Genomic DNA, 16978 nt, shown 5'->3' on the forward strand with positions numbered 1-16978 from the left:
AGGGCACAAATTTCTCCTGTATATTATATATATATATATATATATATATATATATATTTAGATTATTGTCTATGTTCATGTATTCTCCTCTCCCCACTGAGGCTGATGACAGACACAGAAGGAGCTGCTAAAGAACAAGAAGCCCAGACATTTAAGGGTGCAGTGAATCTTGGAGCAGACAGAGGGCAAACACCTTCTGGGAGCTGCTGTGGGCTGGGTGGCAATTTCAGGCCAACAGCTAAAGTAAAAAAAAGTCAAATAAACCTACCCAAACCAGGATTAGCTGGGCAGCTGGATAACAAAACCGGACGCAAAGCCCACCATGCACATGGATGAGAGGCAGTTCCCACCTGAACCTCACGGGATGCCCCAAAAGGAAGCTCTGGGATGAGCTAGTCACCAAGAGAGGCTCTTCTCTGCACATCACTTCCCTGTGGGAGCTTCCCAGGACATGCCTAAAAGCCAAGCCGTTTTCCCAAGGCCCCAGACACCCCAAAAAACAGGAGGCTGTCTGTTAGGAGAGATCCCTTGGACAAGGCAAGAGCTCTTCTGTCCTCCCAGAACGCGTGAGGAGGGGCTGGTGGAGCACGCACCACTCGCGGCTTTGCCGGCGGAACAGATCAATTCCGACAAGGAACACTCCTGAGGTTTATAGTCAGGGCAACGCGAATAAAACCAGTGAATCATTTATTCAGTCAATTTTAGCCATCCCTAACAACGAGCTGTCTGACGGCAGACCACAAATTTCTCTAGTGTATTCTTATTTAAAGCAATAATCCCTGTGGATCATTCTTAGGCTCCAGCTTGTTTAAGAAGCACAGTCTATAAAGATGTTTCAGAGGGATACAATGTTCACTGCGCCCTTTCTTCCCTTGTCTGAGCCGTCAGAACAAGCTTACAAGCCAAACAGAGATAACTCCAAAACAGAAATTTGCTTTCCCTTTGCACTCTTGGCAACATCCAGGGAATGCTCCTGGCCTGTGACCTGCGCAGGAAGACAACCTGCACAGCACCAAAGGTATCTGCTCACAAAAATTCACTCCCTACAAACATTTGCACCACTTGGCCAGCTTGTCACAGAGTCAGGGACGAGAGAAAGACTCCCTAGAGCAAGTCACAAGACTATGGATGGTGACAGATTCCCTGCTCTGGTGCTTTTCAGGCTGGCTTGTGTGGGTAAAAGGTACGGAAGGGAACGGGGATAAAACACACAATAAAGGCTTTTGAAATTAAAGAGTTTCAAGAGCAAACACTCCACTACAACTTCCCCTTCAGGACAACAGGCATCCTTTTTTTTTTTTCCCAAAGACTTCCCTTGCACATCCTACCAAGCTCTTTTTCCCCTCTCCTCGCTGGAGCTCATAACACCTGCTGCACAGCGTGTCTCCCCATCCAGCTCCTTCCCAAAGCACTGCCATGCTCCAAGGAGGGCAGCAGAGGACCACACACATATTCTCGTGTCCCTGCAGACAGAAGCCACCCAGGTGACAAACACATGTTGGGCCAGGAAGAAAGGGGGAGCAAAGAAAAGGCAGATTTGCAGGTTCTGATCCCAGGCACCTGACCCCCTCCTCTCCCTCGTTATGGATGAGGTAAATTAGCTGTGACACTCATTAGCTACAGCTCCTAATTAGTGAAAATTAATATTGGTTTTGATAGAAGTGTTGGCTGAAGCTCTCCCAGGAAAAGGCATTATTGACCTTGTTATCCTGTTTAATAGCAAGTTACATCACAGAAACTACTACTTCTTTGTGGAGTCGACAGATTGCAGCCACCTCCCATGCTCCACAGATTCCTTTTTCCCTTCCCTCCCAGAGCCAAGGGACAGATCCAGCCCTTGCCAGAGCACCCTCATCCCCATGGGCACCTGCACCCATGCTTGGCAGCATTCCAAGCCTCCCCATCCCTGTATGCACCCCAAAACCCCAAGCCCCATCTGACTAACGGTCCCTGGCCCTCCACATCCCATTCCAACACCCATTGTCCCACGAAACTCCAGGCACACCAGAGGAATTGCTCGCCACCGCCTCTACCCCACAATTCAAAGGAAGAAATGAAGGGGAAGAGCTGCAGTGCAATGGCAGTGACCATTTAATAAGGAAAGAAGCAGGAGCAGCATTCCTTGACCTCGGGGGATCCCCACACTTGGAGCCACATGGGAATCCCAGGGTGGCAAAGTAACAGACACCAGTAAACAAAAGGAAAATATTTGCTACCAAAGTTGTGCATTAAAACCCCACCACAGTGCATTATTCACACATTAATAACAATAAAGGTGTCAGGCTGCCAGATAAGAAGTTAATCTCCTTCAGAACACAATTAGGGATGCCATTATGCAGCCACCTGGGGGCCACTCGCACAGGCAGTGGGTTTCCCATGGAAAGCAGGGATGAGCCCCTGCCTGGCGAGGCAGCTGGCCCAGCCCTGCCTTGTCACCCCCCTCCAGCCAGGGCACCCCAAATACTGACAATTACATCTTGTTCAAAAGAGGCTGAGTGCAGATCCACGACAAGAAAACTTTTAAAGAGCATTCCTCCACTCCTGGGAGCGGCACCCCAGTGAAAACTGTCCCTCTGCCCGCCTGGTTAATACCACTGGGTACAGGATACAGGAGAGCAAACCCAGACCACCTACAGTATTTGCTGGTCCTGGGGTGAACTTCTACTTCTGGGAGCTGGAGGGGGAACACCACCACTGGAAAACAGGTTCTCCAACAGATTCCAGCTAATTTTACAGCAGGATGCCCACCAAGCTCAGGAATTCTGGCTTTTGAGATGAACTAACCATCAAAACAAAATAAAAATTACACCCCCACCTAGAATGCAAAATCAAGCTCCTGATTTAAAATCCATGGAGACCTCCCCTCCCCTCCTAGGAGGCACCTTTCCCACCTCTATCTGCCAAACACTGCCTGTGCTTGTGGGGTGTCCCAGCACCAAGTGAAACTCTTTCTCCTGCCTGTGCTCTGTGAACTTCAAGGATGCTGCCAATTTTTATGGTTCCAGGAGATCATCCTGTTGCAGTGCGATGAAACCAGCTTAGAATTTTCTCCCGCCCCCCCCCCCCCCCCCCCCCAATACAGAGCCTCAATTTCTGACTCTTTCCCCCCATCCCACCAAAGCATGTGGGCAATGACTTCTGGCTGGTACTCTCTGCAAGTCTCACTCCTCACTCTGCACCTGACAGGAGGGCAGACAATTTTTCTGAGGGAAAGAACAACTCACAAATCCTGGGGGATGCTTTCTCCCCACCCTTTATGCCCCTGGGAAAGCTGCTGGGAGAGATGTGGAAGCAGGATGATGCTTTCTGTGTGGTTGCCTCACTCCTTGCCTCAGCACCCCACCACACACCAGTGCTCCTTCGCGGGGAAACGTTGCTTTATCCGGCAGGATGTGTTTAATTTGATGCTGCTGTCATACGGGAAAAGGTGCATTTCCAGAGTCAGGGTTTTCCGCAGTGCTGTTACTTACTTTACAGTCTTCTGCCACATCTTATCCCTTCCCCTCTGTTTCCCAAAATCATTACTAACAGCCATTAATCTCTGTCTGGGAGGATGCTCCTTGCTACTCTCCATACCCCGAACTGTTTGTCTCCCTTGGACTTTCTATATTTCAGAATCTAAACCCCCCCACCCCACCCTTCTTTTCAAATTGACTGCTTGAAAGCAAAACAGCAGAGCAAGTCAAGCCACCGCACCACTGTTTATGAAGGGATATTACGTTCCACGACACCAGCTCTCACCTCAAAGCTAACAATCAATTAGAAAGGAAAAATAAAAAGGTTTCTCCGGATTCAGGTACCAAATCACCCTCCTAATTGCTCACAGGCAGCGAGACAACCTCTGTGATACAATACCAGAGCCTCGACAGAGCAGGCACCTGACAAAGCCATGCAGATGAATGAAATAAAATTGAGTTACTAACCATTAAATGTCAAGTGTTTGAAATCTTTCCCCCTCGCGTACCCAGCAATATTCATAAATCTTTTAAGAGTGGGAGCTCACGGAGCTTTTGCACTGCTCGGACCAGCGCTGCAAACGGAGCAGATGTTTTCACCCCGTTGTCCAAAAACGCTTTCTACCCCCCGCCCCCCCCCAAGTGGCTACAGTTAATTCAAAAGCAATCAATGTACCCATGCAGTTTGACAGGAGGAACCAATTTATTAACTCCCCCTGCCAATCAAGCACATTAAACCATTCAAAGGCGGGAGGGTGCATTAGCACCCGCCCGCAAATAAATCAGTTTAAAAGCCGGGAGAGGGGGAGGGGATGGAGTCGTGCGCCAACACTGAGGCCACCCACACCCCCCAAAACGATGGAAAACGTGATAAAACAAGCTGCCCAAGAGGTGGCCCTGCCACCCCGGCAATCAAGCTGGACCTTCCTTAATTCCTTGTGGTTGTAGTTGTTTTCTCTCAGCTTTTTTTTTTCTTTTCTTTTCTTTTTTTTTTTTTTTTTGGCTTGTTTTACCCCAGTAAGCAACAATCACCAACTGGTGGTGGCGGCGGCAAATAGTTTGATTTTTTTTTTCTTAAAGGAAAGGACTTCCACAGCACCCAATTATAAGAAGTTTTAACTGAATGGGCAATTTCCTCACCAGCCTGAAAATTCTATAAAAAGTCATTGAGGGTGTCGTGGTACGGTCTGGGTTGAAAGGGAGCTTGAAGACAGTCTTGTTTCATCCCTTGCCATGGACAGGGACACCTTCCACTATCCCAGGTTGCTCCATGCCCCATCCAACCTGGCCTTGGACGCTGCCAGGGATCCAGGGGCAGATTGCAGAGATCTCAGATGTGCCAACATTAGAAGCAAGGGGTAAAGGAGTTAGGTTTAGGGGTTTTTCCTTCTTTTTTAAAAGCTCATATGACCCAAATACATCAACTTTCCGATCCAGCAAAACACACAAGCATGTTCATCACTGTTTGCAACCAGAGCTTTTTTTTCTGATAGTGAAATCACAGCTCATCTTCCCCACCAAAAATAATATTATGAGTGTATGCAAATGCAAGTCTTTCCCTTCAGCACAGGGCAATACCCTTAGCTAATAATATTCCCTTAGAACATGAATACCTCCACAAAGATACGTACACACACACACATATATATATAAATATATATATATGTCTCCTAACTTGAATATATAAATGCATATCCATACGTACGCACTTTCCCCCCTCCCCTGTGTTTTTTTTTCTCTTTGTTGAGCCTGGCTCACGTTATTATCCCTGCTCTTTATCAGTTTTGCCACCCATGTTAATACCTCCAATCAGCCTGGAAGTCCCAATTTACCGGAGCTGGGACAGTGCTGACATCCAAGCCCAGGCATTCCAGAGTAACAAGGAACGGGGCACAGCCAGCGAGAAGCCAGCCCACAAATGAAGCTCCTGCAGACAGCCGTGTACAGACAATTAAAGCTGATAAAGCCATCCCAGACATTAAAAAGAATCACCCCAGCCCTCATTACTAAACTTACACATCTTTCTCCCTCTCCCTGGAAAGGGCTTGGCCCCTGTGCCGGGGCTCAAAAGGTGGTGAGATAAAACCTCGGGATGGTTTGATGAGGCACCTGCCAGGAGCAAGGTTACCCTGGCATGTTAATGAGTCCATATTGCAAATATACTTTCTTCCTTCTCCCCCTTCCCCTTCTTTAACATAAGCATTAATGTTACTGCCTATTAGCAAAGCAGATATGAAAGTTTAAGTGATTGATGAAGTGATTAATTTAATGACGCAGGGTTAAGGGTTTGGGTGGGAGTGGGGCTTTTTTTTTTTTTTTCAAACCTGAAGTTTCCTGATGTTGGGAATAACTAATTTTCTAGCCTTAAGTTTTCATTAAAGATGCTGTACTTTCTGCAGCTCAACAAGTAATTTCATCAATGGGCCTTCAAATGACAGAAAAAGGACTTGAGCTGGGAGAGCTGAGATCCCCTCCTTAAGCTCTCCTCAAATATTGCTGTTCATTAGGGTCGCCAGCACACTCAGAAACGAGGCTGCTCCTCTGAAGAGCACTCAAGGACCCTGAAAATTCAGTTTTGGGCAGCAAACAGCCATTGGGGAATAGACAAACACTGAAGAGGAAGGTGAGGTGCCCACAGCCTCCCTCTGTGAAGGGGAATCTCAGCAATGGCCACAAGGAAGCTCGTGAGGCAGGCTCAAAGACACGTACTCTCCAGATTCTGTGGCATATTCCTCTGGAATTACCAGAGTCCTGCATTTTCCTCTGGAATTACCCTTTCTAAAAGTCCAAATCAATTCTGCCTGCTGCACACAGGCACCCCACAGGTGTTTGTTTCCTGGGCAGCCCACCCAGCAAGCAAACCAAGGAGTTTAGGGTTCTCCGGCACTTGCCACCTCACCTTATTTCTGTCAGATAAACCACAAAAGCAGCTTTGTGGGGTTTTTTCACTATGATGAACCGCAGGCTCCTGTGTCAATGCCAACACAGCTGGTCCCCAAGCTCTGTAACCAGTCACAGACCAAGTGCCACCACGCACTTGTCTGCCCTCCCAGCTGGGGATTACTGACATACAGCAGCCTGCTTTCACCAGCAGCTGAAGCTCATCAGAGACAATCCCACAGCAGAGGGATGGACAGCCTTCCTTGTCCTCTCACAGAATGGTGTGAGTGGGAAAGGGACCCTTGAAACAATCTCTCAACCCCCTCCCGTGAGCAGGGACACCTTCCACTGTCCCAGGTTGCTCCAAGCCCTGTCCAATCTGGCCTTGGACACTTGCAGGGATGGGGCACAACCACTGTGACTCCTACAAATCCAGCTCATCTTGCAAGCCTACCATCAGCTAGGCCTAAGTGCTGGTCAGGCTGAAACCCAGCTTTGCAGAGTAAAAGAAGGACCCTTAACAAATAGATCTAAACATGTAGCATGGCTGTCCCTAGCACGGGAAGGGGTCTCCTGGTTTTGAGCTCCCACCCTCCTCCTAACTGCACACTCCCTTGTCTTCCTGACTGGGCAGTAGCTTTTCTGTGGAGCATTTTTGGAGCAGTGTCAGCAAACACACACAAATACAGGGATGGTTTCCCCCGCTAGCAGCTCATCTGGCTGCGGGGAACACACCGGTGACTCCCGGCTAGAACTCTCGCACTGCCCCATGTTCCCCCCACCGCCTTGCTCCCCAACTCTAATCCGGAGCTCCACCCTCCTTGTTAACCAATTAGCACCTCATTAACAGCGTGCCTCTAAGGTACTCCCTGGTCTTGCCACTGTGGTCCACCGAGATTGATTTATAAATTTCTCTGTAGCTTTGGCATCTCATTTGGAGCAAGAGGGACCCAAGAGCAGGTGCATCACCCCCTCCAGCAACAGCAGCACGCTCCTGCGGGCGAGGGGGGAGACCCGGAGGCACCAAAGGGAAAAGGGTCTGGTCTCAGATGACCACAGCCCTCCACCCAAAGCTGTTCCCAACAGATAGCCCCCCAAGCCTCGTGCATGGATATCCGAGCTCCGAAATGATTTTTAATCAGTTCAGAAGCACGCAGGGATCAGAGAGCCAGCATTGTTCCTGTCTTTTTTCCTTCCAGTGATGCATTTGGAGGAGCCAGGGCACGGCGGTGACGGGAAGATGCCGACGGCTGTGGGATCAAACAGGTTTAGCCCATACTCAATCCCACACTGATAACCCTATCTTCAGCAGCAGCTTGAGCAGCCCAGCACCCCTGGGGACCTTTCCTGGGTGCCAAAGCATCTCTCTGTCCAGAGCACGGCAGCAAAACGCAGTGTTGGAAGAGATGACTGCCTTGGAAAGGACAGATGGAGAGTGTGAAGGATGGAAGCATTCCCTGCCTGGAGAAGAAAATCCCTCTTGGCCTGGTCCTTGCCTAGGACAGAGAATTAAATCAAATCATCCACAAATATCAGAGGGATGTGCTGCCTCAGATCCATGGGAGGAGTTACCACAGAGCACCCTGCCTGTGAAATGCCATGTTCCTCTTTAGTTTGCTTGCGAAATAATTGTGTCCCGGCAGGCACGAGGCGTCACACACCAACCCAAACCCTTCAGTGGCCACCGGCCAGCAAAGTACACCCACACCTGGATAGCACGCTCCACTATCCCTGGCTCCTCTTAGGCTGCAGCAGCCTCAGGGGCTCAGCGAGAGCCACAACTCCATGGGCAGCCTGTTCTGAAGCAGGTCTTATAAAGAGCAAGGTTCAATTCTGCCCGTTCAAATTTAGTGGAGAAATATCCCAGCATTTGCCAGCTCAGCAAAAGCTGCACAGAGCAGAAAGAGGGCAGGGCAAGCCATGAAATTCCCTGCCATCCATCCATCCATCTGCCTTGCTCTCTGAGCACGGTGGGCCCTGGGATGGAAAGCACAGCCCAGGCCCTCCTGGGAGAGCCACGGAGCCAGAGGGAAGGAAAAGGGAGCTCTGAGCAGCAAACACAGCCCGGGTCACTGGGCATGGCGCTGAGCTGGCACCGCCTGGGGCTGTCCCTCTGCACTGCTCCTGACCCTGCGACTTGCTGGCTTGGGGTCTTTCCTTGGCCCCGTGCTGTCCCAGGGTAATTTGTGGGAAGAGGTGCTGAGGCAGCCAAATTTGGGGGACCCAGGGCTGAGCATCTCGCCAGTCACAGCAGGCATCCCAGTGAGCTGCTGGGGTGGAGAGCCCAGAGCCTCGGCTGCAGACATTCCTACCCAGGAATAAGTACTGGAATCAAACAGCAGGCAGCCTCTACAGAAGTCCTGTGGGAGCCCAGCCTCCCTACCTGCCAGCTGTCCCACGTGCTGTCACCAGCTTCACCAGCACATCCTCACACTCACGTTGCCCAGGGAATGGCCAGCCCATCCTGTGTCACACACTGCTCAGCAGGCTTTTACAGGGAACACCAGTCCTTCATGGGATCGTGGAACTGAATTGGGTCGGAAGGGACCCGTAAGACTTTAAGATCATCTTGGTACAACCCCCTGCCATACTCCAGGGCACCTCCCACCAAGTGCTCACAGCCCCATGAACCTGACCTACTATCCAGACTAATCCCTCTGCTGGTTTCAAGCAAGGCACGAATCACCAAGGTCTGATGGGCAGGAGAGGACACACTGTCCCCACCTGGGTGACCATGCCCCTGACATGACATGGCCTGAGGGCAAGGCCAAGTGCACCTTACCACTTCAAGTGCAGTGGATGAAGTGTTTCCCACTCTTTTAAGACAACATTATTCCAGTGACGCTACAATGTTATCGCTAGGATGAAGGGGAAGTGGAATTGCACTCGTCTGAATGGCCTCTTTTGTCATGCATTTTGCAAGGCGTTGAGGCATGAAAGCTTTCAGAGAAACCTGGGTGAATCCAAGCTAGGTGGTTATAAGGCTACTTACAGACCTGACATGATGGATCATCTTCATTTTCCCACTCCTGTCCTGCTCACAGCAAATCCATTTGCTGGGCAATTAGACTCCAGTCATTACATTATGCTAAGGAGACGCTCCTTTGGCAGCAGTAGGGACCCCGACCAAGAGGAGCCTGGAGCGCTGCCTGCCCATTCCCACCTGCTGAAAAATCCAGGGCTGCAGGAACCCCCCGTGGCAGCAGTGTCACCTTCCCAGCTCGTGTCACGCCCTGCCAGCACCCTCCAGCCTGGCATCCACAGCATCCCCTGCCCACAGCCCTCCAAAAGGTTTGGGATTAAGCAAAATTGCCCTTGGAATGGTTTTGCTTAAGGTAAACAGTGTCAGGATAGAGACGGACAGTGCCTCTCCTGCGCACCCTTCTCCCAAGGGCTGTTATCCAGTTGGATAACACTCCCATTTTCCAAGTAAAACACAGGGTGCTAGAGCTGCTGGCAACTGCCACGGGCTCTCCTGGAGCCCTGTCTTGCCCACGCCACCACAGCCCAGCCGACCACCATCCCTCCTCCTCTCCAGGCATCTCCCTCTTTTCTCCTCCAATTCCCTCCCCAGCGCCTTCCTGGAGGCTCCCATCTCTGACTCCCTTTGCACATGTGTGTGTGTGTGTTTCCATTGCTTCTGGGTGAAATAACTGACTACAGGGTCAGTCCACCTGAAAATTGCTCTCCCCAGACCTAAATGAAACAGATGGGCATTGATGATGTTTTAGGAGAAATTAATCAGCCTGGACCGGCGGCAGCGCCAGCAGCTCCCTCGGCCCAATCTCGCCTAATGAATTCCGAGCTCTCTGTCTTAATAGCTCCTGACAAGACTAATTTACTCTTGTAAGTGATTAGAGGGGGAATGATCTCTTAATTGTTGCTTAAGATCCCTTTCGGCATGGCAGGCAGCAGGCAGGGAGCTGCTGGGTTTGGAGGGAGGGGATGCTATAGGGAGGGATGTCATGAGGATGGGCACTGAAACAGACCTCAAAAAAAGACTTTTTTTTTTTTTTTCCAGGGAACAGGCACCACACACTGTTCTGCTCCTCACACTCAAGATCTCAGAAAGGTGTTTTCAGATGCTACCTTTTTTTTTTTTTTTTAAGCTAATAAACCTTAACTCAGAAAACACCTACCAACAGCAGGAAACACAGAAACAACTGTGTATATCAACGCTTCCCAGGCTGACATTTCCCTCCGGTGCAGCTGGTAACAAAATCTGAAGGTGCCAATATTTTAACAGTCAATTATATATATATATATCCACACAGTGTAATACAAAGTTAAAAAAAAAAAAAAAAAGAAAAGAAATTCAACTGTCAAAGTAATTCCAAGAACAACTTGACTCGCGTAATGTCTCACTGGAAAGCAGGTTGTAGGAAATCTCCCTATTTTCTGACAAAATAGAAGTTCAGTCCAATTCCCAGAAGGTTTATCAGGCTCAAGTCCTTGGGAGAGCAAGGTGCTCCGTGAGGAAGCATTCCCATTAAGCTATTCCCAACCAGCTCTCACTCCTGCTCCCTTCCCAGGGCTTCTCCAGAGGGTGAGTTCCGTGCAGAGCTCAGCTACCACACAGGAGCCTCCACCATCCACCCAAACCAAGACTCCCCATCCTGCCTGCTTGCTCAGACACCACCGCAAACCCCACAGGGGCTGCAAGGGGAGACCCTAGAAGGGACAGAAGGCTCGGCAGGAAGCGCTAGTTGAGCTCAGCAGTCACTGGAGATCTCTCCAAGCTCTTCCAACCCTCAGCAGCTCCGATAACAATGTGGGTGCAGTAAGAGCCCCTCCTTAAGGAGTTGCTGCTCGGGCTGGAGGTGGGAGAAGGGACCTCCACAGGCTCCATCCCAGCCTCCCAATCGATTCCTCCCACATTTAAAAGCCAGTCACCAGCCCTGATTGAAGACCACAAGTTTAATGGACTGAGAGCCTGGGAAGGCGCCGAGAGCGACCGGGTCGATTTCTGCATTTACTAAAAACCGATCCCCGGCTAAATAAAGAAAGAAAAACTCCATCTGTCAATCAAAAGAAAAGCATTCCTTTTCCACACTTTTCCATGGTGCAGTGGCAGCCTGTGCCCACGGGGCCCATCCCACTTACCCACAGGTGTGTCCTCGTTGATCAGCAGGTAGGTGTCAAAGAAGTAGTTGATGAAGTATGGCAGGCGATTGCCCTGACCTGGGAAGAGGACAAACACAAGGAGTTATTTCCCTGGCATGGGCCAGCAAGGCTGGGAAAGGTTCGGGAATGCTTGCAGGGCACTGGGCTCATGCTGGCAAGAGTTAAGCCCCCCAAGATGAGAGCTAGCAGGAGGACAGAAAGCCCCATAAGATCCCCTTATAAAAGCTGGCAGTGGAGCCACTTCTCTCCAGCCTTTCTGGATTTGGTATTTTCCAACAGGCAGAGGGGCGGGCGAAAGCCAACAGCACGGGGACCATGAGTATCAATTATTGGTTTAGCCCAGGATTAATACCTTTGCTTTGCTCCCACAGCTGAGAGCCTTTTGCCTTATTAGCCACCCCAGCAAACCCCCGTGCTCCTTCCCTCTCCCATCACCCGGCTGCCTTTCCCTCTAATTGCCTCCTTTCACCTTTAATAACCAGGCTCGCTCCTTTCCCCTCCCGTCCTCGCAGCGCTGGAAGCTGGCAAGCCTGCCCCTGGCCCGCAGCCTCATTAGGGGACAGAGTCAAGTGCAGAGCACGTAGGAGAGTGACAAAGGCAGCCTGAGCTAGGGAAAGAGTCAGTCAGGAAAGATCTCCTGTTCCAGGGCTGCAGGGAAAGAGGTGGCGGGAGAGGCTGATTTCGCAGGAATGTTTGGCAGAGCGTGTTCAGCATCCCACCTCAGGAGACAAGAGCAGACCAAGCTTCAGCATCCTCTTTGCCTGCCAAGCTCTCAAAGGAAGGAGATGCTCCTGAGACCTTTCAAACACAGGTCCCAGGTGTGCATCCCTACAAACCTGCTCCTGGGGACAGGGGTATGTGTCCCCCGAGCTCACCCATGGCTCCCTCCGTAAAAAGACCGGGATTTTTCAGCGCTGCCCTCTTTCCTGAGGCACCAGGTTGGTTAAACACCCTGAGAAATGGGAAAGTGCTGGAGGCAGCGCTGTTGCAAAGGCACATTTAAATCCCAGCCTCTGGAGTTAAGTACCTGGAAAGAAAATAAAAAGGAGCCTGACAAAATGGGTTATTTGAGAGCTAAGAGCATCTCCAGAGGCTTGGCAGCACACTTGTCACTGGCTGCCACGCTGGGGCCAGCAGGCTCCGGGAGGGGCAAATGAGGCTAAAACACCCCCAGCAGCCCTTGGCACACAGGACTCGCTTCTGCAAAACCTTTCTGTTTCAAAATACATTTCTTAGTATCACCAGCACGCTAAAAATAAGTTGCACTTTCCGAATCCAGCTGCAGCAGGTGCTGGGAGGCTCCCAAACCACCCAGCACACAGGATGTGTGTGCTCAGGGAGGAGAGAGACCGGCACCTGAGAGCTGGCAAATGCTGAAGGAGGGTCTGGAGGCAGGACACTGCTTTGGGTGCTGCAAATCCCAGGATAAAGGCTGGAGTTTCCTTCTGAGAGATTGCCACAACCATCCAGTTACAGCCTGGGATGCAGCATCCCTGTAACCCTCAACACAAGACGGGGTGCCCTGAGCACAGGGAGGACATGGACCTGCTGGAGAGACTCCAGAGGAGGCCATGAAGATGCTGAGACAGTTGAGGCCCCTCTGTTCTGGAGCCAGGCTGGGAAAGCTGGGGGCATTCAGCCTGGAGAAGACCTCAGGTGATGGAGGTCTCTGCTCATCTCCTGCAGCAGGAGCCAGGCAGGAGCAGGGAGACTCCACTGCCAAGCCAGCCATGCCTTAAGTTTTGGTTTTCATGTTTTTCAGATTCTGTGCTGCCCAGGGGTGCAGTTCTGAGCCTCACATTAGGTGCTGGTGAGCTCTCTTCACAGAGTAGGAAGACGAAAAAAATCCTTTTCCTGCTGAAGACCAAGGACAACTTTCAGGCCCAAAAGCACACACAAGGGTGGGCTGGAGGGAAGAACAAGAAGGATGGGACCTCACAACCTGAAGCTGGAATTGGACAATTAAATCCCAATATGCAAATGGACCAAAACTTATAAAAATGTGAGACCTCGTGACCATTTGTCTATTTTGTGACCATTCTTAGTCCACCTTGGGTGTAGCCCTGGCCAGGCTCCTGTCCTGCCCAAGGTGGATCCTGGAGGCCTTTCAATAAATGCCTACTTTAGTCTCTAGCTCTGCCCAGTCTCTGTTTCAGGTCAGTCTTCCCAAGGCATCACCAGAGCTGAACCATCCTCTTCCAAACACTCCAAGCCCGCTCAGGCTCTGCTTGCCCATTATATCCCAGCTCACTGCTTCACCAAGAGCTCTGCAAACCTTCTGGGAAGAGTCAGCATCACCTGCAGTGCCCAGGGTGCGTGACAGGGCATCCATGTGCTTATGCCTATGCCAGGCACAGCAGCCGTGCCAGCACTTGCTTATCAGAGAGATGGCAACCCAAGCCCTGGGCAGGCTTTAGGAAGAGAAGGGCTGGAACTCTGCTGAGCTGCAAAGCCTCCAGATCTCTTTCTCCATTCCATGTGCTGCCTGTCCAAGGCTCTGCAGTTGGTCACAGCAAGGAAGGAGCAAGTCCCCAGCTGGGCAGGCAGACCCCACCACCCCCTTTTTCCAATGGGACAGACTGACAAATGTAAAGGGCTTGCTGAATTGTCTTTTTCCCTCGTCTGTCCCCTTTCCAGAGGAGCGGTTACCCAGTGAGCCTCTCCTTGATCCAACACGACACCAGAGGGAGATTGACTGCGCCTGTCGCTCACAGCTAATGTCATCCACTGACTGCTTAATCAGACTGCCAATCTGGGCAAGCCATCTCCAGGCTTCAGGAGGGGAAAAAAAAGCCTTTATTTCAAAGGGCACAGTGCTATCGAATGGACTCACGCTGGCTATTGTTTATCAGCAAGAGCCACACAGGCACCCTCTCCCCACACCAGCCCCCAGTGGGGCTAGGCTAGTCATGCAACAATCCCAATTTTCATGGGGCTTTGCCGTACACTTACAGCTCCTATGCACCCTGTGATGTGCCAAAACCTGTCCCATAAGGCACATTTTCTACACCCAAAAAGTCATTGTCCCAGAAGACCCCGTGCCAGGAAAGACTCAGATCATCAGTGGAAAGAGCTTACTGTGGAGGCTCTTCTGGCCCACAGCCCTGCCTTTCCCCCATCTGGAATTAAAAAACAGGTTCTGCAGCTTGGACGGGAGTTATTTCCCCCCCAGCTTCTATTAAAGCACAGTTCAGGTCATCATTTTGCTGCTGAAAGCAGAGGGAGAGCCTTGCCAGCAATATTCTGCTGCTGCACAGCTAACAAGCTTCTGGTTTACATCCCTGCCTGTGATCTCCCCCTCTAGTTTTCTTTAGCTTTTATTTATGTAAATTGACCTCATGCCAGGTCCAGCACCGGCTTTGCCGTGGTAAATCTGCATCTGGAAGTTGCCAAGAGCTTTCCATCGAGATACACCAGGAGCATCTACCACTGCTGGGTTCACATCCATCCTCCCCCAAGGCTTTTTCCAGTCCCACCTACTCTCTTCTCCCAAGAAGGGCCATCTAATGCCACGTGTGCAGTCAGTAAGGACTGCAAGAAAAGTGGGAGCATGATGTGCAGGTCCCCATGATTTCAGGGGACGGAGACACGAGAGATCTGATGGAGACAGGAGATTTGCTCACCCCCACATCACCCCAGCAGTGCAGCTTTGCAGATCCACCAGGAGACCACAGAGACAGCAATTACCACCTCTGTACCTTGCAAACAAGCAGGGGGAGAGCAGAGACAGACTCACCTGGAGAGACCAGCTCCAAGAGCAAGAGGAGAGGCAGGAGGTTGCCGGCAGCAGCTGCGTGACGCTTCATGGTTCCTGCCAAAGAAGAGAGGCAGCATCAAGTTCGGCACCTGACAGACATGACCTTGTCTCCCTAAACCAGGCTCGGGGTGCAGCTCTGCCTCAGGTTGTGCCTTGGCTCTCCAATGCTGCAGGGGAACCCTCAGGACATCAACACTGTTTCAAACATCCCCTTGGCAATGGAAACCAGGATCCACCTGGTGGAGGTGCTCCATTTTTCCCTTTCTGCTTCCCGAAGTTCCTTTCCTGTGAGGGGTTGAGCCACGGTGACCTCGTGGCCAGGAGAGGAGCAGCCCCAGCTGGGATGAGCTGCTCCAGCACTGGAGCACAGGAGGAGCTGCTGTGACCCAGGGGTGACACAGCAGCGAGCTGCCAGCACCCGGATTTGAGATGATTGGGCAGAGCTGTGTGGGAAGCTCGACCCAGAATCACTGGAGAGGCACCAAGGTTTGGGAGCAGAGCCCCAAGAACGTCTCACACCACCTGGGTGGCCACAGAGCAGGCGCTGCAGGAGCACGGGAAGCAGAATGGCTGCCAAGCATGCCCTCATCCCTCTCTGCCTCCCAAAATCTCAACACAGCACAAGGCTCCTCACGCTAAGGAAACGCAATAAAACAGCACCAGGGAGCTGCCAGAACAGCCACATCCTCACTTGGTGTTCAGAGCATCAAACCCACAGCTTTTTCCAAACCAACCCCACAAAACTGCACCAAGTGCCTCTTTACAAAGAGATTCGCACACGTGGATTTAAACCATCCCACCCTGGAGGCAAATACGAACCACACGTATCACACAGAGCATAAAGGCACAAGGAAACCCCCCCAGGGTTTTCCTTGACAGTCACCTGTCTCTGAAACTCTCCGTGTTTCCCTGGGTGCTCTGCAAGCTGTGGGGCAGTGGAATTGTTCTCCCACCAGCTGAAGGTGGGACAGCAGCAGCCCCAGGGACAGGGAGAGGAGGGGACAGCCAGCTGAACTTCCCTTCACAGCATCCTGCTCCTACCCACAGCAGTGGGGTAGCGTTATTCCAACCAGACAAGGGTGAAGAGCTCTGCCCCCTCCTCTTAGAGATTCAAGGGAATCCTCATGGGTGCTCCTAAAGGAGCTCCAAAGCAACAGCTACTACACCTATTTTATTTTTACTGATGGATGTGTTGGAGATGACAGCTCGTAACAACTCTGCCACCGCAGAAAGGGCCTGAAATTCTAATTTCTCCCACTATTTTGCTACAGAGAGGCTCTGGGATGAAGAGGTCTAGACAAGAAAAATGGTGCCGTGGTGTATTTTGTGCATCTTCAGGAATTTCAGTGCAAGCCAGAGAAGACATTCAGGTGTAATCATGCCTGTTGCCCCAGAAAACACAGACAGGGCAGGAGAGTTTACACTTCCACCCCACGACAAGCTTCTGCCTTCTGCTCGGTGTCAGTAGAGCATCCAAAAGCCCAGTTTCTAAACAAAAATGGCCACTTTCCCAGGAGCCAGGCATCCTGACAAGCCCTTTAAATCCTTACATTTGGCCAACAAAAGCAGAATCAATTCACATGATTAAGAAAAATCACCAAACAATCTCAATTCCCCCCCCGCCCCCTCCGGCTTTAAATAGGTTTTGGGGAGAAGGAATCTCAGGCAGCATCCTTGTTCCAGACCCCTTTACCCAACATGGAATGCAGAGCCCAAACTCCTGGTGCTGCAGCCAGAGAGGATGAGAAGGAAATGAGTTCCT

General features: G+C 51.0%; 1 protein-coding gene across 1 annotated transcript in view; it reads right to left on the reverse strand.

Annotated features, from left to right (window-relative positions):
* Positions 1 to 16978, reverse strand: part of CDH23 (cadherin related 23) — a 184818-nt gene that overhangs the window by 158906 nt on the left and 8934 nt on the right. The window contains exons 2-3 of the mRNA XM_066191902.1: positions 15196 to 15270; positions 11439 to 11516 (exon numbers count right to left, since the gene is read on the reverse strand). Of these exons, the coding sequence (XP_066047999.1) occupies positions 11439 to 11516; positions 15196 to 15265 (148 nt within the window). The 5' untranslated portion in view covers positions 15266 to 15270. The remainder of the gene's footprint in view (positions 1 to 11438; positions 11517 to 15195; positions 15271 to 16978) is intronic.

This window comes from Chamaea fasciata, unplaced genomic scaffold, assembly GCF_029207755.1.
Source record: "Chamaea fasciata isolate MVZ Bird 193981 ecotype frontalis unplaced genomic scaffold, bChaFas1.0.hap1 SCAF_9, whole genome shotgun sequence".
Lineage (NCBI taxonomy): Eukaryota > Metazoa > Chordata > Aves > Passeriformes > Sylviidae > Chamaea > Chamaea fasciata.